The 24,562-nt window shown below is 53.3% G+C and overlaps 1 protein-coding gene and 1 non-coding gene across 11 annotated transcripts in view; both read left to right on the top strand.

Moving 5' to 3' along the window:
• MED24 (mediator complex subunit 24) overlaps positions 1 to 23,838 on the top strand; it is a 63,536-nt gene extending 39,698 nt beyond the window's left edge. For 4 of the 10 annotated variants that reach the window (XM_033183140.1, XM_033183146.1, XM_033183148.1 and 1 more), the window contains 24 exons: positions 4,373 to 4,411; positions 4,729 to 4,802; positions 5,170 to 5,402; positions 5,547 to 5,603; positions 7,062 to 7,173; positions 7,313 to 7,463; positions 7,756 to 7,869; positions 8,741 to 8,788; positions 10,941 to 11,023; positions 11,316 to 11,402; positions 13,047 to 13,158; positions 13,907 to 14,085; positions 14,957 to 14,994; positions 15,435 to 15,517; positions 15,856 to 16,034; positions 16,144 to 16,243; positions 16,549 to 16,724; positions 19,510 to 19,774; positions 20,154 to 20,335; positions 20,470 to 20,560; positions 20,904 to 21,003; positions 22,590 to 22,670; positions 22,998 to 23,146; positions 23,284 to 23,838. In XM_033183140.1, coding sequence (XP_033039031.1) covers positions 4,373 to 4,411; positions 4,729 to 4,802; positions 5,170 to 5,402; positions 5,547 to 5,603; positions 7,062 to 7,173; positions 7,313 to 7,463; positions 7,756 to 7,869; positions 8,741 to 8,788; positions 10,941 to 11,023; positions 11,316 to 11,402; positions 13,047 to 13,158; positions 13,907 to 14,085; positions 14,957 to 14,994; positions 15,435 to 15,517; positions 15,856 to 16,034; positions 16,144 to 16,243; positions 16,549 to 16,724; positions 19,510 to 19,774; positions 20,154 to 20,335; positions 20,470 to 20,560; positions 20,904 to 21,003; positions 22,590 to 22,670; positions 22,998 to 23,146; positions 23,284 to 23,400 — 2,850 coding nt within the window. In that variant the 3' untranslated portion in view covers positions 23,401 to 23,838. The remainder of the gene's footprint in view (positions 1 to 4,372; positions 4,412 to 4,728; positions 4,803 to 5,169; positions 5,403 to 5,546; positions 5,604 to 7,061; positions 7,174 to 7,312; positions 7,464 to 7,755; positions 7,870 to 8,740; positions 8,789 to 10,940; positions 11,024 to 11,315; positions 11,403 to 13,046; positions 13,159 to 13,906; positions 14,086 to 14,956; positions 14,995 to 15,434; positions 15,518 to 15,855; positions 16,035 to 16,143; positions 16,244 to 16,548; positions 16,725 to 19,509; positions 19,775 to 20,153; positions 20,336 to 20,469; positions 20,561 to 20,903; positions 21,004 to 22,589; positions 22,671 to 22,997; positions 23,147 to 23,283) is intronic. The other 6 variants (XM_033183144.1, XM_033183147.1, XM_033183149.1 and 3 more) reach the window with 4 other exon arrangements.
• LOC117068133 lies at positions 15,255 to 15,358 on the top strand. Its single transcript, XR_004430989.1, has one exon. It is a non-coding gene; the product is annotated as a small nucleolar RNA SNORD124 (small nucleolar RNA).
• Positions 23,839 to 24,562: the final 724 nt, after the last annotated feature.

Consider the following 24,562-nt stretch of genomic DNA (forward strand, 5'->3'; position numbering starts at 1 on the left):
GGAGAACGGCGTGAACACAGGAGGCAGAGGTTGCAGTGAGCCGAGATCACGGCACTGCACTCCAGCCTGGGCGACAGAGCAAGACCCTGTCTCAATAAATAAATAAATAAATAAGTAAAAAACAAAAAAACAAAAAAACATGGTGGTGTGTGCCTGTAGTCCCAGCTACTCAGGAGGCTGAGGTGGGAGGATAGCTTGAACCCGGGAGCATCTCTGCACTCTAGCCTGGGTGACAGAGTGAGACCCTGTCTCAAAAAACAAACAAACCAATAGAAAAGTCCTGAAATGTGTAAACACTGATGGGAAAGGGAAGAAAAAGAAAGAGGCTGATGTAACAGAGAGAAGTAAATAGATATGAAAGACCTTTGTGACCTCTCAAGTACTGTGCAAAATTAGTAATTTATTCTTCCTTCAGAGTCAAGAGGCTCTTTGGCCCAATGTTATGCGAGTAGAGGGCACTTAGGATTAGTTGGGATGTTGAATATTCAGAAGAGCAGCGAGGATTTGGGAGCAGCTGCGGGGTCAGGTGGGGCTAGCCACAAGCGCCGTGGCCACACAGAGGGTCTCCTACCCTGGGGGCCGTGGTGGTTCAGAGCTACTGTGATAGAATGATTAAGACTGGAATAGGCCAGTTCCTGCTTTGTAAAACAGTTCGTCATATAGAAAGCATTTTCAGCTCTCTGGAGTAGCCGTGCTTTATTAATACAGTTAGCAGAAATCTACTGAACAGAATTCAGCATTTGAAGACTGTAAATTCATTTTGATGAATGGCATCCCTCAGAACATGCAGAATTGGGGATTTCTCTCCTGGCATTTGAGGGTCAGTGTTTAGTGGGGACATCTAGCTCCCCCTGCAGGTTGGTATCCAGCAAGGTTCAGTTCTTTGCCAAGCACTTGCTATGGGGACATCAGTTATAAATAAAACACTCGCCGGAACGTTACGGTCATCCTGCCCAGGCAGGCTCCCAGCTTTCTGGTGGATATCAGACACTAGCTCTGGCCTCACAGCATGGTGGTTCTGAACACTGATTGTATTTAAGCCCTCTCTGTTTTGCTCCTGTTCACCGAGGTGTACTAGTGAAAGATGCCTGAACAGAGCAGTGTATTCTGGTGAGAAGGAAATCGCACAGGACAGAAAGTTTGCCATATCCAAGTGATTGAGCAGACAGCTTTCTTCCTCTCCTTTTTTTTTTTTTTTTTTTGAGACAGAGTCTCGCTCTATCGTCAGGCTGGAATGCAGTGGTGCGATCTTGGCTCTCTGCAACCTCTGCCTCCTGGGTTCAAGGGATTCTCCTGCCTCAGCCTCCTGAGTAGCTGGGATTACAGGCATGCGCCACCACGCCTGGCTAGTTTTGTATTTTTAATAGAGACAGGGTTTCACCATGTTGGCCAGGATGGTCTTGATCTCTTGACCTCGTGATCCGCCCACCTTGGCCTCCTAAAGTGCTGGGATTACAGGCGTAAGCCACTGCACCCGGCTGCCAGCTTTCTTCTTAAATCTTTGGAGGCTTCCACTCCTCCAGCAGAGACAGCCTAGGAGGTGATTGTCCTGATAGTTTTTGTCATTGTATCCTGCTTTTGTATTTTGGTATGCTTTGCCACTGATTTTGAGTATACCACTGTAACTATTTTTTATGGTATTATTTATATTTTATCAACATTCTGTAATTTTTTTTTAATATGACAAGATTTTATGTAGGGTTTAATTTGTTAGGAGAAATTATTTTGAACTAGATCTCCAGTCTTATGATGGTGACGAATAGGTTTTACTAACAGAAATTTATTTTAAGATAAGATTTTTCCAGAAGGCAACTAGTTAGTAGAATTTATCTATTCCAAGCAATAAAAACTTCCTGAGGATCTATTGTATACCAGTTCTTGGGCTAGATGCTAGAGAAACAGATATAAATTCAATACCATCTCTGTCCTCTGGGAACTTACTGTTCAGGCAGAATTTCCTAAAATGTATTTTGGAAATACTAGGTACATGAGATTCCTTGGTCAAATACGTTTAAAGAATATTGCTTTGTTTTATCATCAGTCTTCTTAGAGATTCTCATTGTATATGAGTATACCCTGGTTTTGAGAAGTTCTGTGGTAAAGTTCTCTGTATATGTTTAATCTAGTGTTTGTCAAATTTATGTCACACACAAGCTCAGGGTGTGTGTGCGATATTTCTTTCTTTCTTTTTTTTTTTTGAGATGGAGTCTAGCTCTGTCGCCCAGGCTGGAGTGCAGTGGCGCGATCTCGGCTCACTGCCAGCTCCACCTCCCAGGTTCACACCATTCTCCTGCCTCAGCCTCCAGAGGAGCTGGGACTACAGGCGCCCGCCACCATGCCCAGCTAATTTTTTTGTATTTATTTTTGGTGGAGACGAGGTTTCACCATGTTAGCCACGATGGTCTCAATCTCCTGACCTCGTGATCCACCCGCCTTGGACTCCCAAAGTGCTGGGATTACAGGCGTGAGCTACCATACCTGGCCTGACATTTCTTAACAACCTGAGAACCTCTAGAGCAGCATGGTCCAACAGGACTTTCTACAGTGATTGAAATGTTCTTTATCTACCCTGTCCAGTACAGAAGCCCCTGGCCGCATGTGGCCGTGGAGCACTTGAAATGTGGCTAGTGTGACTGAAGAACTGCATTTTAAATTTTATTTAACTTTTTTTTTTTTTTGAGACAGAGTCTCTTGCTCTGTCGCCTAGGCTGGAGTGCAGTGGCGCGATCTCAGCTCACTACAAGCTCCGCCTCCCGAGTTCACGCCATTCTCCTGTCCCAGCCTCCCTAGTAGCTGGGACTACAAGCGCCCGCCATCACACCTGGCCAATTTTTTTGTATTTTTAGTAGAGATGGGGTTTCATCGTGTTAGCCAGGATGGTCTTGATCTTCTGACCTCATGATCTTCCCGCCTTGGCCTCCCAAAGTGCTAGGATTATAGGCATGAGCGACCACACCCAGCCAAATTTTATTTAACTTTAATTAATTTAAATTTAAATAGCCACATGGGGCTAGTGACTTCTCTATTGGATAGGGCAGCTTTGGAAGCTACTCTGAGACATGCTGAGCTAAAGGTGTGTTTTTATTTATTCATTCTACAAATATCAAGTTTGTGGTGGTCACTGAGTAAAAGCATCCTTGTCCGCAAGGAGCTTCTGATTTAGTGGGGACTGCAGACACCTGCCATGTAATGATGAGCCTAAGGTGATTACTGGGAGCACAGAGGAAGGGTTTGAGCTTGGTAACAGAGGTTGGGGTTGATCAAGGAAGGTGTCCTGGATGGGTCCTAGAGAGTAAGTTCTGGAGAACAATTAAGAGTTTGTCGGAGGCTCACACCTGTAATCCCAGCACTTTGGGAGGCCGAGACGGGCGAATCACGAGGTCAGGAGATCAAGACCATCCTGGCTAACACGGTGAAACCCCGTCTCTACTAAAAATACACAAAAAACTAGCCGGGCGTAGTGGCAGGAGCCTGTAGTCCCAAATACTCGGGAGGCTGAGGCAGGAGAACGGCGGGAACCCGGGAGGCGGAGCTTGCAGTGAGCCGAGATCCCGTCACGGCACTCCAGCAGCCTGGGCGACAGAGCGAGACTCCGTCTCAAAAAAAAAAAAAAAAAAAGTTTGTAGTTTGTACAGTGAAACTCCGTCTTTCCCCCTCCCCTCCCCCTCCCTTCCCCCTCCCCCTCCCTCCTCCCCTCCCCTCCCCCTCCTCCCTCCTTCCTTCCTCCCTCCATCCCTCCCTCCCTCTCTCTCTCTCTCTTTCTTTCTTTCTTTCTTTTCCTTTCTTTTCCTTCCTTTCTTCCTTCCCTTCCTTCCTTCCTTGTTTCTTTCTTTCCTTCTTTCTTTTCGTCTCACTCTGTTGTCCAGGCTGGAGTGCAGTGGCACAATCTCGGCTCACTGCAACCTCCAACTCCCTGATTCAAGCGATTCTCCTGCCTCAGCCTCCTGAGTAGCTGGGATTACAGGCACGCGCTACCACACCCAGCTAATTTTATATTTTTAGTAGAGACAGGGTTTCACCATGTTGGCCAGGATGGTCTCAAACTCCTGACCTCATGATCCGCCCACCTCGGCCTCCCAAAGTTCTGGGATTACAGGCATGAGCCACCGCACCTGACCTGAAACATGGAGCCTCTGAGTATCCCCAAAATCATCTTCTTGATGGGCTTATGCTGATACCATTTGCAGTGAGTCTGACAGAGGCAGGAACAGGGTGGTGCACAGTGACACTGCCTCTCCTTCCCTGGGTTGAAGAGGGCCTCTGGAAGGGATTGAGGTTCAGGAGAGCTACAGCAACTTGAAGCCTTAGTTTTTGTTCCTCTCAACTGTAGGAGACTAGTTACCTAAAGATTATCTTTCTTCCTTCTCTCCAGATGGTGTCCTACTCTTCTGTCCTCACAGCCATCAGTAAGGTATGACCATAGGCACTCAGGAGCTAGATTGGGGATGACAGACAAGGCCCCACCTTGACAGCCCTGATCCTGTGACCCATGAGTCTGGATAGGCAGCACATGATGCCTCTGGCTGGCATTGCTGGCCTTCCATGGGAGGGGGATCCTGGCAAGTAGCAGCTGGTGCTTGGGAGCCAATGTCCAGTGTTGAGGATGCTGAGTCTGGAACCCAAGGTTGGAGGAGAGAGGAGCAGGAGTCCTGAACACACCATCTGCCTCATGTAAGACCTGGGGGTGGACGGGGGCATTCCATAGCATCTCCACTGTCCTTTCCACAGTTTGATGACTTTTCTCGGGACCTGTGTGTCCAGGCATTGCTAGACATCATGGACATGTTTTGTGACCGTCTGAGGTAAGGACAGGGGTAAGGGGGCTCACAACGTTCTAGCCTTGTCTTAGTGCCGAGGTGCAGCTCCTAGCACACAGACCGAGACCAACTCTGGGTTCCCATGTTTTTTCTCCCCACCTGCCCATCCACACTCACCCGTCCCCTCCTTTTCTTACTCCCTTAGGACAGAGTGCCTCCTCTCTGTCTGGAGTAGCTCATTTGAAATCTTGTCCAGTAGAAGCCAAAGGGGCTAAGCGTCTTCCCTAGGACTTTGCTAGCTTTGCAGCCCTAGTCCCTAGTAGGGGAGTGCCAGGGACTCTGGGGAACATTGGTGTGGGTCGGATTTCAGCCATTAGAAGAACAGAGGCTAATTTTGCATCCTTCCCTGTAGCTGTCACGGCAAAGCCGAGGAGTGCATCGGACTGTGCCGAGCCCTTCTTAGCGCCCTCCACTGGCTGCTGCGCTGCACGGCAGCCTCTGCAGAGCGGCTGCGGGAGGGGCTGGAGGCCGGCACTCCAGCCGCTGGGGAGAAGCAGCTTGCCATGTGCCTTCAGCGCCTGGAGAAAACCCTCAGCAGCACCAAGAACCGGGCCCTGCTGCACATCGCCAAACTAGAGGAGGCCTGTATGTCCCTTGATTCCCCTGAGCCCCACCTGCCGCTGCTCCCGTAGCCGGTCCTTTAATTGAGAAGGGAGAGGCAGGATGCCATCCCACCTCTTTCCAGGAGGATCTGAAACCATCCCACTTCCTTTTTTTTCTCCCCATAAGCATTGCACACATCCCAGGGACTTGGGCAGGGTGGCACCCGAGCCAATCAACCAACAGGTATTTACTGAGCATTGTGGTACGCCCAGCACTGTGCTAGGTGCTGCGGGCGGGGGGCGGGGGGCTACCAAAGGAGCATGTGGCAGGGTCCCTGCCCTCATCAAGCATAGCTGCTAGTGGGAGCAAGACTAATACATCACAGACGCGGAAAAAACTAGAGGACAAGACAAGCACGGTGTCCGTTATTGTGTTTGTCTCCATGTTACTCATCGTCTGGAAGCAAATGATTCTTATATTTGAATGTTACCTAAAATGCCCCTTTTAACACAGTGCCTGTCTGCTGTTGGGCCTGTTGTACCATATGCCTCTTGACTCAAGTTCAGATGTTAAGTGTTGGTACTTTCCAGAGCCTGAGAACAGACAGATCACCTGGTGGGAGGGAAGATGCCGGTATTTCCAGCAACGGGGTCCTAAGGCCATAGTCTTGCTCCTTGAAACCCAAGTGGCTTGGGACCACCTACAGATCTCTTGTTCTCCAGGAACAAAATGCTAGAATGGGCTACTCACGAGGCTTCAGGACCTGGTTGGAGAGCTTGTTTTAAGACTAGTATATTTATTTCTTCCCCAAGTGTGTTTTATTGCCTGTGAAAAGTCCAACAACATAATCTTTACATAAAAATGGACTGTGTTGACAGCCTCTTCCTTACCTTGGGCCCTTGATAAATGTTATTGGCTGAAAATTGGATGAATACTGAATTTTAATGGATCTCAGGTCTTGTCTTTTTTCCCCTTTTATGCTCCATGGAGGTTAATGGGCTAGTTGGTGCCATTGTTCATCATTTGACCCTCTGGAATTGTAACTAGGATAAGTAACTTATAATTCAGTGCTAACTGATATGGCTTAGACCATGAGTGTGGGCATTAAGGAAGGACAGAACAGTGAGTTAGACCAGTTGGGTGAGTTGCTAAAGGAACTGGGGCTTGAACAGAAGCTTAGAGCATGGTGGGAGTTTGAGAGAGGGTGTGTGAGAGGCCTTCAGCAGGGGAGGGCAGCAAGCACAATGCCTAGATGAGGGAGTGGTTGAGAATGAGAAGGCCATTTAGGGACCCAGCTCCCCCAGAGGAGAGTGACAGCCTCTGCAAGACTGGACTTTGGGATCCGCCCACTCCTCGAGTGATTTGTGGCTACCCTCCCTGTTCCAGCCACTGGGCTCTGGCCTCCCTCTGCCTCTCTCTCCTGAGCCTGTGTGATGCCATACCTTCTGAAGTCAGCTGGCTGTGTCCCTTGGAAGTCAGGTCTTTGGGAATGGTCTCTGGGGTTTCCAGCTCTAGGTGCCCACTCCCCTTCTGGAAACAGTGCATGCTGCCCTCAGGCCCCTCCTTCCCTGTCATTCTCAGGGAAAGCCTTCCTGTGTGGTTTCATGTGCCAAAGGGGGTGCCAAAATTGAGGAGTTCGGGGCAAGGCGCTCCCTCTCCCCTGTTTCCCATCCCGTTTCTGCACTTCTTTCCCTCTGCCAGCTTCCTGGACTGCCATCGAGCATTCTCTCTTGAAACTTGGAGAGATCCTGGCCAATCTCAGCAACCCCCAGCTCCGGAGCCAGGCCGAGCAGTGCGGCACCCTCATTAGGAGGTACCAGCTCCCTGGGGGATGGTGGTGGAGGGAGAGGGAGGACACGCCCTGGGGTGGGAAGATGTGGCACCTGGTGCCATCCTCTCCACCTTCACCTTTGGCCCCCCAAACACTGCCCCCTGTGTTTGTGACCCCTCAGCATCCCCATGATGCTGTCTGTGCATGCGGAGCAGATGAACAAGACCGGCTTCCCCACCGTCCACGCCGTGATCCTGCTCGAGGGCACCATGAACCTGACAGGCGAGACACAGTCCCTGGTGGAGCAGCTGACGATGGTGAAGCGCATGCAGGTGGGAGGGGCCAAGTGGCTCTCCCCTCCCCAAGGCGGGCCAGCCTGTTGGGGGCAGGAGGGAGGATTATTGTAGTCCTCCTGGGAGAAGTGGGGTTTCTCCTGCTCCATGATGGAAAGTGGGTGCTAGTCGTGCACACTTCTGTCATTGGACCTTACGCCCCTGGTTCTCAGCACACAGCTGGGCAGTGACTCTGCCATGCAGTCTCTGAGCCAGCCAAATCCTTAGAGTCCACAGAAGGATGACGGGGTATGGGCACCCTCTTAGGCCTCATCCTTGGCTCTTCCCACAGCATATCCCCACCCCACTTTTTGTCCTGGAGATCTGGAAAGCTTGCTTCGTGGGGCTCATTGAGTCTCCCGAGGGTACGGAGGAGCTCAAGTGGACAGCTTTCACTTTCCTCAAGGTACTGGGGACGTGGGAGGGGCAGAGCCAGTCTAGGAATGGTTCTCAGGAAGAGCAGCGGCACCCTGGACCTTTGCCCTGTGTTCCTCTCTGTGGGTGCTGGGCCCAGCCTGCCAGGTATCCCAGGGCAAGTTCCCATTGATCATTTTCTCTGAAAGTGCCAGGGCTATATTTAGCCCATTTGGCAGACTCCGTTTTTTCTTACCACAGAGGTGCAGTTTAGCTTGGTCATCAGACAGAGTGGTGTAGGGCAGTGAAGGGAGCCAGGGAATGGGGCCTCAGTCCTCCTTGAAGCTGGGGATCCACTTTTGCTTATGGCATTTTGTTCTGTTGAGCTAGCAGAGGTGCAGGGTCCCTGTGTCCTGTGCCTAGGCCTGGGGGCATCAGGGGCTGGGCACCTATTGGCTTTCTCTTTTTTTTTTTTTTTTTTGAGACGGAGTCTCGCTCTGTCGCCGGGCTGGAGTGCAATGGCCGGATCTCAGCTCACTACAAGCTCTGCCTCCGGGTTTACGCCATTCTCCTGCCTCAGCCTCCGCAGTAGCTGGGACTACCGGTGCCCGCCACCTCGCCCGGCTAGATTTTTGTATTTTTTTTTTTAGTAGAGACGGGGTTTCACCGTGTTAGCCAGAATGGTCTCGATCTCCTGACCTCGTGATCCGCCCGTCTCGGCCTCCCAAAGTGCTGGGATTACAGGCTTGAGCCACCGCGCCCGGCCCTATTGGCTTTCTCATTCAGCACTAAGTGTGCTCTCACTCGCAGGGTAGGAGTGTTCCTGTCTTTTCCTGGAGCAGGGGGTCGGGGGGATGCCTTCAGGGGTAGATGAAAGAGAAAAGAAATGGATCTTCCTGTTTTTCCCCCGCCTCACCCCCTAGATTCCACAGGTTTTGGTGAAGTTGAAGAAGTACTCTCATGGGGACAAGGTGAGTTGAGTTGAGGATTAAGATGGAGGCATGGGAGCAGAAACAAGAGCAAAGGGGAGGGTCCTTCAGGCCCCAGCTGGGCAGTGTTCTCATGCCTGGAAGAGAGCCGAATGCGTGTATGCACCTCAGTGTGTGCGTGCTTCGCCATGTGCGTGCTTCAGCGTGTGCATGCTTCGCTGTGTGTGTGCTTCAGCGTGTGTGTGCTTCAGTGTGTGTGCTTTGCTGTGTCTGTGCTTCAGCGTGTGTGTGATTCGCCATGTGTGCTTCAGCGTGTGTGTGCCTCAGTGTGTGTGCTTCAGTGTGTGCGCCTGTGTGTGTGTGCTTCAGCATGTGTGTGCTTTGCCATGCGTGTGCCTCAGTGTGTGCGTGCTTCAGCATGTGTGTCCTTCAGTGTGTGTGTGCTTCAGCATGTGCGTGCTTTGCCATGTGTGTGCCTCAGTGTGTGCGTGCTTGTGCTTCAGCATGTGTGTCCTTCAGTGTATGTGTGCTTTAGCATGTGCGTGCTTCACTGTGCTTCGCCATGTGTGTGCTTCAGTGTGTGTGTGCTTCACCGTGTGTGTGCTTTAGCGTGTGCGTGCTTCGCTGTGTGTGTGCTTCAGCATGTGTGTGCTTCACCATGTGTTTGCTTCAGCATGTGTGTGCTTCAGTGTGTGCTTCAGTGCGTGTCTGCTTCAGTGTGTGCTTCAGCATGTGCATGCTTTGCCGTGTGTGCTTCAGTGTATGTGCTACATCGTGTGTGCACTTCAGCGTTTGTGCTTCAGCGTGTGCGTGCTTCAGCGTGTGCGTGTGCTTCAGCATGTGCGTGCTTCAGCGTGTGCTTCAGCGTGTGCTACAGCGTGTGTGATTCAGCGTGTGTGTGCTTCAGCGTGTGCGTGCTTTGCCGTGTGTGCTTCAGTGTATGTGCTACATCGTGTGTGCGCTTCAGCGTTTGTGCCTCAGCGTGTGCGTGCTTCAGTGTGTGCGTGCTTCAGCGTGTGTGCTACAGCGTGTGTGCTTCAGCGTGTGTGTGCTTCAGCGTGTGTGTGCGTCAGCGTGTGTGCTTCAGCGTGTGTGCTTCAGCGTGTGCGTGCTTTGCCGTGTGTGCTTCAGCGTGTGTGTGCTTCAGCGTGTGCGTGTGCTTCAGCGTGTGTGTGCTTCAGCGTGTGTGCTTCAGCGTGTGGTGTGCTTCAGCGTGTGTGCTTCAGCGTGTGCGTGTGCTTCAGCGTGTGTGTGCTTCAGCGTGTGTGTGCTTCAGCGTGTGTGCTTCAGCGTGTGTGCTTCAGCGTGTGTGTGCTTCAGCGTGTGTGCTTCAGCGTGTGTGTGCTTCAGCGTGTGTGCTTCAGCGTGTGTGCTTCAGCGTGTGTGTGCTGCAGCGTGTGTGCTTCAGCGTGTGTGTGCTGCAGCGTGTGTGCTTCAGCGTGTGTGTGCTTCAGCGTGTGCGTGTGCTTCAGCGTGTGTGTGCTTCAGCGTGTGCGTGTGCTTCAGCGTGTGTGCTTCAGCGTGTGTGTGCTTCAGCGTGTGTGCTTCAGCGTGTGCATGCTTTGCCGTGTGTGCTTCAGTGTATGTGCTACATCGTGTGTGCGCTTCAGCGTTTGTGCTTCAGCGTGTGCGTGCTTCAGCGTGTGCGTGCTTCAGCGTGTGCGTGTGCTTCAGCGTGTGCGTGTGCTTCAGCGTGTGCGTGCTTCAGCGTGTGTGTGTGCTTCAGCGTGTGTTCTTCAGCGTGTGCGCTTCAGCGTGTGCGTGTGCTTCAGCGTGTGTGCTTCAGCGTGTGTGTGCTTCAGTGTGTGTGCGCTTCAGTGTATGTGCTTCAGCGTGTGTGTATACTTCAGCATGTGTGTGTGCTTCAGCATATGTGTGTACTTCAGTGTGTGCGTGCTTCGCCATGTGTGTGCTTCAGCGTGTGTGCTTCAGTGTATGCGTGCTTTGCTGTGTGTACTTCAGCATGTGTGTGCTTTGCCATGTGTGTGCTTCAGCATGTGTGTGCTTCAGTGTGTGCATGTGCTTCAGCCAGTGTGTGTGCTTCAGCATGTGTGTGCACCCACAGCATACACCCAGGCTCCAGGCAGAAGGCAGCCAGGCAGCTCAGGCTGATGCCTCCAGCAGACAAGGTTGCCTGAGATGATCAGGGCCTGGTGGCCCCGGAAACCAGGTGGACACTTCTCCCTCTTTCTAGGACTTCACTGAGGATGTCAACTGTGCTTTTGAGTTCCTGCTGAAACTCACACCCTTGTTGGACAAAGCTGACCAGCGCTGCAAGTATGAGCTCCCCTGGTCACCCCCACCCTACTGGAAGGGGTTCTGGGCTCTTCCCCTGATCTCTGTGCCAGAGAAGCCTCAAGGGACTCTGTCTCCTTGTTCATTCCCCTTGGCAGGGGCAGGAAGCAGAAGCCCATAGTTGCCAAGTCCCCAGAGCCCCTCTACTGTCCCTCAGGCACTCCAGATTTTCCTCATCCTGAAAGAGGGAGGATGCTGCTCAGGGACCTGCCACTCCCACCCCTCACCCTCCCAGCCAGGTGCCCAGTTCCCTCCACATCTTTCTCCCTCACAGCTGTGACTGTACAAACTTCCTGCTCCAAGAATGTGGCAAGCAGGGGCTTCTGTCTGAGGCCAGTGTCAACAACCTTATGGCTAAGCGGTAAGTGTGAGCGCGCCTGGGCTACCCCAAGAGCCTCTTGACCTCTCTCTTGTTACGGTGGGGCTGCTGGGTGCCTTTCAACCTCCTGTCTAAAGTTTGAGCTGCAAGTGACTGGGGCTTTGCCTAGGGGTACCGGCCGGGCGCGGTGACTCACGCCTGTCATCCCAGCACTTTGGGAGGCTGAGGCGGGTGGATCACCTGAGGTCCAGCCTGACCAACATGGAGAAACCTCGTCTCTGCTAAAAATAAAAAATTAGCTGTGGTGGCACATGCCTGTAATCCCAGCTGCTTGGGAGGCTGAGGCAGGAGAATTGCTTGAACCCGGGAGATGGAGGTTGTGGTGAGGCAAGATCATGCCATTGCACTCTAGTCTGGGCAACAAGAGTGAAACTGTCTCAAAAAAAAAAAAAAGAAAAAGAAAAAAAGCTCGGGTATCTTCAGACCAGAGTTTTACATTCTTAGTCATTGCTCTTTAACTCATGCCCATCTTTGTGATAAAAGTAAAAATCCTAGGCTGGAGGCAGATGGATTACTTGGAGGCCAGGAGTTCAAGACCAGCCTGCCCAACATGGCAAAACCCCATGTCTACTAAAAATACAAAAATCAGCCAGGCATGGTGGTGCGTGCCTGTAATCTCAGCTACTCTGGAGGCTGAAGCATGAGAATTGCTTGAACCCCGGAGGCAGAGGTTGCGATGAGGCGAAATCATGCCACTGCACCCCAGTCTGGGTGATAGAGTGAGATCTTGTCTCAAAAAAAAAAAAAAAAGTAAAAATCCTGAATCTTCCTTTAATCTTAAATGTGCTTTCAGAACATTTAAGACTAACGATAGGCTGGGTGCAATGCTTCACACCTGTAATCCCAGCACTTTGGGAGGCCGAGGCAGGCAGATCATGAGGTCAGGAGTTCGAGACCAGCCTGGTCAACATAGTGAAACCCCATCTCTACTAAAAATACAAAAATTAGCCGGGCGTGGTGGTATGCACCTGTAATTCCAGCTACTCAGGAGGCTGAGCTTGAACCCAGAAGGCAGAGGTTGTAGTGAGCTGAGATTGCACCACTGCATTCTAGCCTGGGTGACAGAGCGAGACTCTGTCTCAAAAAACAAAAGACTAATGATAAATTGCCAGGCACAGTGGCTCACCTGTCATCCCAGGACTTTGGGAGGCCAAGGTGGGTGGATCACCTGAGGTCAGGAGTTTGAGACCAGACTGGCCAACATGGTGAACCCTGTCTCTACTAAAAATGTAAAAAAGTAGCTGGGCGTGGTGGTGAGTGCCCAGCTACTCGGGAGGCAGAGGCTGTAGTGAGCCGAGATTGCACCACTGTACTCCAGCCTGGGCGACAGTGAGACCTGTCTCAAAAAAAAAAAAAAAAAAGAAGACTAAGGATAAATCAGTGATTGCGACATTGACTATGCTTCCATAAACCTCAGCTGAGATCACACCACTGCACTTCAGCCGGGGCGACAGAGCGAGACTCCGTCTCAAAAAAAAAAAAAAAAAAAAAACTTCACCCCAACCTGGAGATTCTTACATGCTTCCCACCTCCTCTGCTCATTTCTTCTGGGCTTAAACGAGGGAATGTGTCAAGAATTTCTCTTCATTCCTCTTCCCTTCCTTGGCCAACTGGTGATGTCCACAGCAAAGCAGACCGAGAGCACACACCCCAGCAGAAATCAGGAGAGAATGCCAACATCCAGCCCAACATCCAGCTGATCCTCCGGGCAGAGCCCACTGTCACAAACATCCTCAAGGTGAGTGTGCCCTTCCCTGGCCACCACGGTCTTCTCTTTCTTCTTCCCAGTGCTCCTTCTGCTTGCAGATAAACAAACAGGCCACAGACCTCTGTCTCCTTTAGCTTTTATACATAGTTGCTGTGGAGGTAGTGAAAGGGGAGGCAAGGGCAGCTGCCACCGAATGCTAACCCGTGGGACCTTCATTTGTACACCAGGCACTGCAGTAGGCACTTTCATTTAGGCCTTCTCACGTGGAAGCAACAGAGACGTGGGTGCGGTGGCTCACGCCTGTAATCCCAGCATTTTGGGAGGCTGAGGTGGGAAGATCACTTGAGGTCAGAAGTTTGAGACCAGCTTGGCCAACGTGGTGAAACCACATCTCTACTAAAAACACAAAATTCACTGGATGTGGTGATGCATGCCTGTAATCCCTGTTACTTGGGAGGCTGAGGCAGGAAAATCGCTGAACCCAGGAGGCAGAGGTTGCAGTGAGCCGTGATTGCGCCACTGCACTCCAGCCTGGGCAATAGAGCAAGACTCCGTCTCAAAAAAAAGAAAGGAAACAACAGAGAAGCTCCCAGCTGTGACCTTGCCCACTCCAACCTTACCACCTGCATGCCAGTGTAGATGAGAGGGATGGATCGGAGAGCAAGGGTGGGTTTTAGGAATTATTTTCCAGATCAAAGTCAGAAAGATGTAGATTACATTCCAGGTTGTGAAAAAGAGAAAATGTGGCTAGGCTGTATCTTGGGTGGGGGGTCTTCAGTGTTCTTCAGGACTTGATTTCCTGTCCTGTCCCCAGACGATGGATGCAGACCACTCTAAGTCCCCGGAGGGACTGCTGGGAGTCCTGGGCCACATGCTGTCCGGGAAGAGTCTGGACTTGCTGCTGGCTGCCGCTGCTGCCACTGGAAAGCTGAAATCCTTCGCCCGGAAATTCATCAAGTGAGGAAGGCCAAGCCCCTGACCCCAGGGCGTGCAGGGAGGCTGCGTGTTAGGAGGAGGTAGCAGGGTAGGAGTCAGGTACGGGCCTGGGTCTCATCCAGAGACCCACGGGCCTAGGCAGAGCATCCTGGCTGGAGATCTTGGAGGAAGGGCCTGTTCTTGCGACCTAAGTGTTCCTTTCTCTTCAGCTGAGGATGGAGTGGACATGTTTGGTAAAGGGATGAGGGTAAGGGTTGAGGTGTTGAACACTGGGCATGCTGGGCATGCAGGAATTCTGAGTATGCCCAGTTATTAATAAGGGGCTCTCAAATTCTGTTGCCTTTGGTTGTCCTGGAATTTGACATATATAGAACATGGTTCCATTCAGTGAGCCATTCTCTAGGCCTTGGAAATCTTCTAGCAATAAAAATCCTTCTGGCCGGGTGTGGTGGCTCACGCCTGTAATCCCAGCACTAAGGGAGGCCAAGGTGGGCGGATCACCTGAGGTCAGGAGTTGAAGACCAGCCTGGCCAACTTGGTGAAACCCTGTCTCTACTAAAAATATAAAAAATTAGCCAGGTGTGGTGGTGGGCATCTGTAATCCCAGCTACTTGGGAGACTGAGGCAGAAGAGTTGCTTGAACGGAGGCAGAGGTTGCAGTGAGCTGAGATTGTGCCACTGTACTCCAGCCTGGGTAACAGAGCGAGACTCTATCTCAAAAAAAAAAGAAAAGAAAAGAAATCCTTCTTTTTCCTGTACCAATGTGTCTCATTTTAAGTTTAACCAGTAACTCAGACTCTCGCGACTGCTCTCTGAGCATGTGTAGTCCCCAGTGCCCAGCTACTGCTCAGCTCATGCCCTGGTTAATGCAACCTGTCTCCATTCCTTTCAGTTTGAATGAATTCACAACCTATGGCAGCGAAGAAAGCAGTAAGTCAGCCCTGCGCATCTGCAGGCCCAGTGGGCCCTGGGGAGGGGTGTGGCGGAGAGTGTGGGAGGGAGGAGGGCTCCAGGGCTCAACAGGGGGAGGCTGTGCTCCCTCCTCAGAGCCATGACCAATGGAAGCTTCCACAGAGCTTCAAAGTGGGTAATGCTGGAAAAGTATTCTTCCCAGACCATCCTGTGTCTCCTTCCGCCCTCACCCCTTTATGACTCGGTTGGGTATGCCAGGAGAGGGTGCTGGGGGTCTTTGGTTTCAAGGAAGGGATGATGTTCCAGTTGAGACTCAAGAAAAGGATTCTGAGCCTCAGAGCTTTGAAGGAGCCACTTGGTCCCTGACCTTCCTAGAGGCAAATCCCGATCCCTGTCGACCCAGACACGGACTCCCCCCTGCCCTCGTCTGGGAGCTCAGCCTTCCTGTCCTTCCACAGCCAAACCGGCCTCCGTCCGGGCCCTGCTGTTTGACATCTCCTTCCTCATGCTGTGCCATGTGGCCCAGACCTATGGTTCAGAGGTGAGAGAGAGGGGAGCAACCAGGACGGGGGCTCAGGGGAAGAAGGTAACCCGGAACTCTCCCCACCTCACCGCCTGCGCCCCCACAGCCTCTCAGCCAGTTAGTTCTGTGGGCCTCAGAAATCAGGTGCCCACCCGGACGGCCCCTTCAGCCCCATGTTCACACTGACCACTAGGTGGCAGCATTGCCCCCCGTCTGGCTCCCTTAGACCAGTTCGTCCCCAGTCTTGGGGCTGGGCTGGAGCAGCAGCTTGGCGGGAAACGGTGCAGCCCCAGATCCAGCGCTGGCAGGCGCCGCGCCCTCCCCACTCGGCTGGTGCCCCCTTTCCCCTTTCCCAGGTGATTCTTTCCGAGTCGCGCACAGGAGCTGAGGTGCCCTTCTTCGAGACCTGGATGCAGACCTGCATGCCTGAGGAGGGCAAGATCCTGAACCCTGACCACCCCTGCTTCCGCCCCGACTCCACCAAAGTGGAGTCCCTGGTGGCCCTGCTCAACAACTCCTCGGAGATGAAGCTGGTGTCAGTGGCCCGGGCACCCACTCCAAGGGTGGCGGTGGGGGCAGGGTCAAGACCCTCTCCCCAAGCCCATCCCCTGCTCCTCTGTGCTGACTTCTCTGCACTCCCACAGGCAGATGAAGTGGCACGAGGCCTGTCTCAGCATCTCAGCCGCCATCTTGGAAATCCTCAATGCCTGGGAGAATGGGGTCCTGGCCTTCGAGTCCATCCAGGTAGCCCCGCCTTCCCAGCAGCCTTCGCTCCCCTGAGACACAGAGCCAGTCGGTGATGACTTGTTATATTTCGTAAGGGCAAGAAGACCTTTAATCCAGGAGCTCATGTTTTGATATCGATCTTTTGTGTAATTGTAGTCTTAGCCACTCCCTCTGGCCCAGGTAGCTCTGGGAAAATCAAACTTGTGTGGAGTGTGGCCCGGGACTCCACCCGCTGCACTTAGCTGCCCACAGAGGCTGAGAAGGTGATGGTGGTTCAGGAAAGGGAGATAGATGGTAGCCCATCACCTTTCCCTCTCCCCTAGAAAATCACTGATAACATCAAAGGGAAGGTATGCAGTCTGGCGGTGTGTGCTGTGGCTTGGCTTGTGGCCCACGTCCGGATGCTAGGGCTGGATGAGCGTGAGAAGTCACTGCAGATGATCCGCCAGCTGGCAGGGCCGCTGTTTAGTGAGAACACCCTGCAGTTCTACAATGAGAGGTCAGTAACCCACCTTCCCTTCTCAGACCCTACAAGTGTGTTGTGAGAAGTCAGCACATCCAATAACAAGCACCCTTCTCTTTTCTGACCTTCGCAAACACGCTGCTCGATCATTTGCTCACTCACTTTCCTATTCATGCATTCACTTACCTGACTCGGCAAACATGTACTGTGTCTCTGTGGCAGAAGCGTTTTATATGCCAGCACCTGCTGTGTGTCAGAAATGCAGACCCAAACAGGGTCTGCCCGCAGAGACTCAAGTTCTAGACAACTAGCTCCCAAAAGAAGAAAGCTGCATGACTGTCTAGGAGCTAGGAAACTGTAGATTTTACAGGCCATCCCCCACCCTCAGTTATCTCTTAGGACAGTTTCCTGCCCTGGCTCTTCAAGGGCTTGAAGGACTTCCGTGGTGACCAGCTACATTGAGTTCATTCACCCAACCAATAAGTTGTTTGCTTTTTTTATTGTAAAACACACATAAGATTTGCCATCTTAGCCATGTTGTTTAAGTGTGCTGTTCAGTAGTGTTAAGTATATTCACACTGTTGTGTAACAGGTCTTCAGAACTTTCTTCTTACATCTCTGAAACTCTGTACCCACTGAACAACAACTTCCCATTTTCCCCTCCCTCCAGCTCCTGTTAACTACCATTTTGCTTTCTGTGTCTAGGAATTTGACTACTTGATACTTTTTTTTTTTTTTTGAGACAAGGTCTTATTCTTGCCCAGCCCAGAGTGAGTTTCACTGCAGCCTCAAACTCCTGGGCTCAAGTGATCCTCTCGCCTCAGCCTCCCAAGTAGCTGGGACTGCAGGCCCACAACCAGCTAATTTTTCTATTTTTTGTAGAGACAGGGTCTCATTATATTGCCAGGTCTTGAACTCTGGGCCTCAAGTGATCCACTCACTGTGGACTCCCAAAGTGCTGGGATTACAGGCGTGACCCACCACGCCCTGCTGAATTTGACTACTTTTTAGATGCCTCATTTAACTGGAATCATATAGTCCTTGCCTTTTCGTGATTGACTGACTTCACTCAGCATGATGTCCTCAAAGCTCATCCATATAGTAGCATGTGACAGGATGTCCTTCCTTTTTAAGGCTGAATAATACTCTGTTGTGGGCCAGGCGTGGTGGCTCATGCCTGCAATCCTAGCACTTTGGGAGGCCGAGGCGGGTGGATCACTTGAGGTCAGGAGTTTAAGGCCAGCCTGGCCAACATGGTGAAACCTTGTCTCTACTAAAAATATAAAAATGAGCAGGGAGTGGTGGCAGGTGCCTGTAATCCCAGCTACTTGGGAGGCTGAGACAGGAGAATCACTTGAACCCAGGAAGTGGAGGTTGCAGTGAGCCAAGATTGTGCCACTGCACTCCAGCCTGGGTGAAAGAGTGAGACTATCTCAAAAAACAAAACAAAAACAAAAACAAAACCTCTGTTGTGTGGCTATACCACATCTTGGTCCCTCCTCTGTCAGTGGACACTTCACTTGCTTCCACCTTTGGGCTATAGTGAATAGTGCTGCTGTGAACATGGGTGTTTACCAGCCAATACGTTTTGGGTGTTGCCATGTCTTTATGGCAACGTTGAGGATGTCTTTATTTTGTTTATTTATTTGTTTGTTTGCTTGTTTATTTATTTATTTATTTGTTTTTGAGACGGCATTTCGCTCTGTTGCCCAGGCTGGAGTATTGTGGCCTGATCTCGGCTCACTGCAGTCTCTGCCTCCTGGATTCAAGAGATTCTCCTGCCTCAGCCTCCTGAGTAGCCAGGATTACAGGCATGTGCCACCACACCCGGCTAATTTTTGTATTTTTAGTAGAGATGGGGTTTCACTATCTTGGCCAGGCTGGTCTCGAACTCCCGACCTCAGGTGATCTGCCAGCCTCAGCCTCCCAAAGTGCTGGGATTATAGGTGTGAGCCACTGCACTGGGCCTGAGGATATCTTAATAGGGAGAAGGGGAAGCATTGAGCTGAATGAGGTTTGGAGGGTCTGGAAAAGCACATCTCGTTTTCTCCTTGCTTCCTTCTTTTTTCCTTTCTTCCCACATTTCCCTGCTACCTTCCCCCCGCCCTACCAAATAGGGAACTCGTTCTGGTGTAACCCATTCTAAGCACCCTGAGTCCTATCTGGGTAAGGGGTAGTGGGAAGTCTGTGACTCCATTGTGCAGGTGGGAAAAGTGGCTCTAAAAGTCATAGCAACTTTCCCAGAGCCACCCTGCATTCCAGGAACGGTCAGCACTCGGCCTGGGTCGGTATTCACTTCCGAAGCCTCTTTCCACGAGAAAATTCCTGGATATACACTTCTATTTGCCCAGCTACCAGGGGCCGGGAAGAGTCCTGTGGGGCAGCCCTTGGGCCTCTCCTGGAAGGAACAGTTTACTTTGGGAGGAGGCCAGGGCTGGGCGGGGACCCCCAAGCGCTCACCCCAGGAGGAAGTGATTGTGTTTATTTATGTGGCAGGTTGGCAGGGCCCAGGCCTGGGGGATGGGGGAAGTTGGAGAATAAAAGAAAATGTGAATATCTGGCTGGAATGGCCAGGGGGAGGAAAGTCCCTGCCCAGTCCCTGTTTATAGGCTTTGTGTCCTCCAGGTAAGAGACCTGCCAGGAGCAGAGACAAAGCTAGGTCACGCCGGGGTGTACCCTCCCCCAGCACAGAACTGAGTTAATGCCCCAGGGAGATTTCTGTAACCCAAATCCAGGGGAAAGTCTGGCATGGCTGTTCCCTCCTCTGCCTCCCCACCCCACAGTGGCACCTGAGCCTCAGGTCCTCTCGGCCCTCTCCTAGGGTGGTGATCATGAACTCGATCCTGGAGCGCATGTGTGCCGACGTGCTGCAGCAGACAGCCACGCAGATCAAGTTTCCCTCCACCGGGGTGGACACGATGCCCTACTGGAACCTGCTGCCCCCCAAGCGGCCCATCAAGGAGGTGCTGACGGACATCTTTGCCAAAGTGCTGGAGAAGGGCTGGGTGGACAGCCGCTCCATCCACATCTTCGACACTCTGCTGCACATGGGCGGCGTCTACTGGTTCTGCAACAACCTGATTAAGGTACTTGGGCTGGAGTGGCTGTGGGCTGACATCGGTCCTGTCTCCTGGCTCCCCACACCTGGCCTGGTCTGCCAGGCTTCCCTAAGAGGCTGCTGTGAACCAGGTGGCCTCCCCGGGATGCCTCGCCTCAGAGTTGCCTCCTTGGGGAGCTCTGGCCAGAGACTGAGATTCAGCCTGAGGGGCGGAACAACATCTGGAACCCTTCTGCGGGCCTTTCTGTACAGCCATGCTGCGGTGGCAGGGTGTCAGAGCCCCAGATCCCAGGCCCCCAGCTCCTGAACTGCCCCGCTTCCTGTGCACCAGTGCTGGAGTGGCAGGGTGTCAGAGCCCCAGATCCCAGGCCCCCGGCTCCTGAACTGCCCCGCTTCCTGTGCACTAGGAGCTGCTGAAGGAGACGCGGAAGGAGCACGCGCTGCGGGCAGTGGAACTGCTCTACTCCATCTTCTGCCTGGACATGCAGCAAGTGACCCTGGTCCTGCTGGGCCACATCCTGCCTGGCCTGCTTACTGACTCCTCCAAGTGGCACAGCCTCATGGACCCCCCAGGCACTGCTCTTGCCAAGTAAGATTCTCTTCAGAGCTTGCCCTGCTCCTGCCACCCAGGGTCAGGCAGTCCTCACCTAGTGCCACCCTGGGGTGACACAGAAAGCTCCGGGGTCGCCTCTCACTGTCCCCTTTTCTGGAACCCTTTGCCAGGCTGGCCGTATGGTGTGCCCTCAGTTCCTACTCCTCCCACAAGGGACAGGCATCCACCCGCCAAAAGAAGAGACACCGTGAAGACATCGAGGTAGGCCCCCACCTCCCACTGCCCCCGCCGGCTTCACTTGTTCACTGGTTTGTTCAGCATTTCCTGAGGATTCCCCAGGCAAAGGGAAGCAGATGTACCCCCTGCCCTTGGGGCAGCTGTGCCCGGGCATGATTGGTCAGGAATCTGCATGGGTGATCTGTGTGGCCCCAACCTGCCCATGAGCACAAGGGGTCTATAGGATTGTGGGAGGGGTTGAGCAGAGAGGGACTAAGGCCCTGCTGGCCATGCTGACCTCACTCCCATCGGAGCTCCAGCTCTTTTCCCTGACAGCTGGAAGCTGGGGGGTTTAGGAGTATGTAACAGGGACTCTCACACCCTCTAGGACTATATCAGCCTCTTCCCCCTGGACGATGTGCAGCCTTCGAAGTTGATGCGACTGCTGAGCTCCAATGAGGATGATGCCAACATCCTTTCAAGCCCCAGTGAGTGTGTGGGCTGGCGGCACGCCGCTCCCGTTCCTGGGAATTCACTCCCCGATGCTGCCACTCTGCCACTGCCCCAGCTGCAGGCATCTTTGCAGCTGGTCCGGGAGGGTATGGCAGGGACCTGCTGTTTTAGCCCCGGGGGGGTGATCTGTGTCTCGCCCCAAGGAAGAGGTTGCTGCTCTCACTCCCTGAGGGTTGACGCTCCTCTGCCCAGGTCCAGCCCAGCCCACAGCTGTTCCCCCATGCCCCCCGCCCCCCGCACCCCGCAACCCTCCTGCCCCCTCCCTTACCCCAGGGTTGAGGGGATGACAAGCTACCCAAGTGAGTTCACCGCCTCAGGCACAGCCTGTGCCATTGACTCACCAGCTCTGACCTTCCTTCCTTCCCCCGAACATGCCCGGAGAGGCCCGGGCTGGGACTTGGGACTACTCCCCACCTTCCTGCCTAAAGAGCACAGCCCCCCACCCCTCTCTTCCCTGGAGGGCATCCTTCTCACTGTCCTCTCCTCCCTGCCAAACTTACTGCAAAGGGCTCCTTCTGTGGCATTTTTCCTGTTTCCAGAGATTTCTCCTGAGCCTGAACTTTTCTCTGAAGGCTTTTAGGGACTAGGGGACCAATTATACACTTGATCAGAAGAAAAATGCTCCAGCTGCAAGTGCTGTGACCTTTAGTGACTGAGCCAGCCCCCATCTGGGTCTCCTCATCTGTAAATGGGGGGTTGTGAGGAGTAAGTGGCTTAGGAAGTACCAAGATCGGCCCCTGGCGCTGTGTGCTCACCGCACGTTAGTTTTTCTCTCTCATCTCCATTGGGATCTCTGTGTATCCGAGGCCCCTCTGTGTCTTTTTTTTTTTTTTTTTTTTTTTTTGAGTTGGAGTCTCCCTCTCTTGTCCAGAGGGAGTGCAGTGACGTGATCTCAGCTCACTGCAACCTCCGCCTCCTGGGTTGAGCAGTTTTTCTGTCTGAGCCTCCTGAATCGCTGGGACTGCAGGCGCCTGCCACAACGCCCAGCTAATTTTTGTGTTTTTAGTAGAGACGGGGTTTCACCATATTAGTCAGGATAGTCTCGAACTCCTGAACTCAGGTGATCTACCCGCCTTGGCCTCCCAAAGTGCTAGGATTACAGGCATGAACCACCGCGCTCAGCCTGTTTTTTTGAGACAGGGTTTTGCTCTGTTGCTCATGCTGGAGTGCAGTGACACCATCTTGGCTCACTGCAGCCTTGTTCTCCTAGGCTCAAGCAGTCTGCCTCAGCCTCCCAAGGAGCTGGCACTACAGGCTTTAGCACCATGCCCAGCTAATTTTTGTATTTTTTGTAGAGATGGGGTCTCGCTAGTTGCCAAGGTTGGTCTCGAACTCCTGGGCTCAAGCAATCCTCCTGCCTTGGCCTCCCAAAGTGCTGGGATTACAGGTGTGAGCCACTGCACCCAGCCTCCCTCTGTGCTCTTGATCTCAGGGTCTTCTCTGGGCTTTCCATGTACCAGTTACCTCCGATGGGTGAAGGTCGGGTGGGGGCATCCCCAGGGAGTGCCGCTTTTGCACTCAGCAAGCTGTTTCCCAGCGCTCCATCTGCTCCGTCCCACAGCAGACCGGTCCATGAGCAGCTCCCTCTCAGCCTCTCAGCTCCACACGGTCAACATGCGGGACCCTCTGAACCGAGTCCTGGGTAAGTTCCCCACCCCTGCTGCGGAACCTGGGGCTAAGCTGGACGAGTCCCTCTCCTCATGGAGGCTGGGCGACCTTGTCAGCTGGAAAGGGCCTCATGGCGCCCCTCCCTTCTCCCTCCATGCCCCTCATTGCTGGCTGTCCTGGCTCCCAGGCTCCTGTCTAGTTCCTCTCCTCCCCTCCCCGGTTGCCTTTCCTATTTTCTGTCTCTGACACCCCGTTTTGGGGACATGCTCAGCATGTATTTCTTTTCCCTTTTCAGTCCCACCTTCTCCCAGAGTGTGACCTCACCCCCTCTCATGGAACTCCCTCCTGTCACTCTCCACAGCCAACCTCTTCCTGCTTATCTCCTCCATCCTGGGGTCGCGCACCGCTGGCCCCCACACCCAGTTCGTGCAGTGGTTCATGGAGGAGTGTGTGGACTGCCTGGAGCAGGGTGGCCGTGGCAGTGTCCTGCAGTTCATGCCCTTCACCACCGTGAGTACCACCTTCCTGGCTCTCCTGCTGGTGCTGGGGCCTCGGTGCAGCCCTTGGAGCAGGGAGGGGCCTCCTTCCCCCTGGGACAGCACGCCTACCACCAGCCATCCAGCAAGCAGCATCTCTGTCTGTGGCAGGTGTCGGAACTGGTGAAGGTGTCAGCCATGTCCAGCCCCAAGGTGGTTCTGGCCATCACGGACCTCAGCCTGCCCCTGGGCCGCCAGGTGGCTGCTAAAGCCATTGCTGCACTCTGAGGGGCTTGGCATGGCCGCAGTGGGGGCTAGGGGCTGGGGACTGGCGCAGCCCCAGGCGCCTCCAAGGGGAACAGTGAGGAAAGATGAGGCATCGTGGCTCACATCCGCTCCACATGGTGCAAGAGCCTCTGGCAGCTTCCAGTTCCCCGCTCCTGACTCCTGACCTCCAGGATGTCTCCTGGTTTCCTCTTTCGAAATTTCCTCTCCGTCTGCTAGCACCTGAGGAGCGTGAGCAGCCTGGACCACAAGCCCAGTGGTCATCCCTGTGTGCACCCGCCCCAGCCCAGGAGTAGTCTTACCTCTGAGGAACTTTCTAGACGCAGAGTGAGTGTGTGTGTGTGGTGTGTGTGTGTGTGTGTGTGTGTATGTTTTGTAATATGTGAGGGAAATCTATCTTTGTTCATGTGTAAATAAAGCTCCTCGTGGATTCCTTTGCGACTGTGGGTGCTGTTGGTGTCAGTGTCACCCGGGGCAGGGCACAGTGCTCTCTACCTGGACTGTCTGTGCTGTGGCCGGGGAAGGCTCACTCCTGTGGTGAGGAGGAAGAGGAAGAGGTGCAGAGGTGGCAGGGCTCAGGGTCCTATGTGGACTTGCTCAGCTAAGGAAGGGCCAGGGGAAAGCAGCTTCCCTTCCTTGGAGCCAAGTTGGCCGGCCTGCTGCCCCCTCCCGCAAAGCCAGCTGTACCCTGAAAGGGGAGAGGCTTTGGCTCAGGGCCCCACAGTGCTGGGGCAGGGTGGCCTGCTCTGCTGTCTCCCGAACCTGGCCCAACCCTACCCACACTCTGACTAGCCTGGGATTTGACTAGCCTGGGGGATGGGAAGCGGGGGAGATGAGGGCCGGACCTTTCTTTAACCCTTCCTTGCCTGCTTCACACGTCTCCGAGCCCCTAGATGGATGACTCTGAGCTGGCAGTGGACACTTCTGACCCTGCTTTCTGAGGAGCCACAGGCTGGGGAGGTGGGAGGGACCAAGGAGCTGAGGAGGACAAGGCTTGGGCAGATAGTGGACTGGGGGGCTGGTGGGGGTACCCCAAAGCCACACAGGAGTCTTTGGCTGCAGGCAGGCCTCACACCTGCAGTGTGGTCGCTGGCCCCCCTACTTGCCACAGCTCCGCACCCTCCTGTGCTGTGAGCTTAGCGCTCTTCAGCTTACGGGCTGCTGT

Source organism: Trachypithecus francoisi, unplaced genomic scaffold, assembly GCF_009764315.1.
Source record: "Trachypithecus francoisi isolate TF-2019V2 unplaced genomic scaffold, Tfra_2.0 Lachesis_group20, whole genome shotgun sequence".
In the NCBI taxonomy this organism is placed as follows: domain Eukaryota; kingdom Metazoa; phylum Chordata; class Mammalia; order Primates; family Cercopithecidae; genus Trachypithecus; species Trachypithecus francoisi.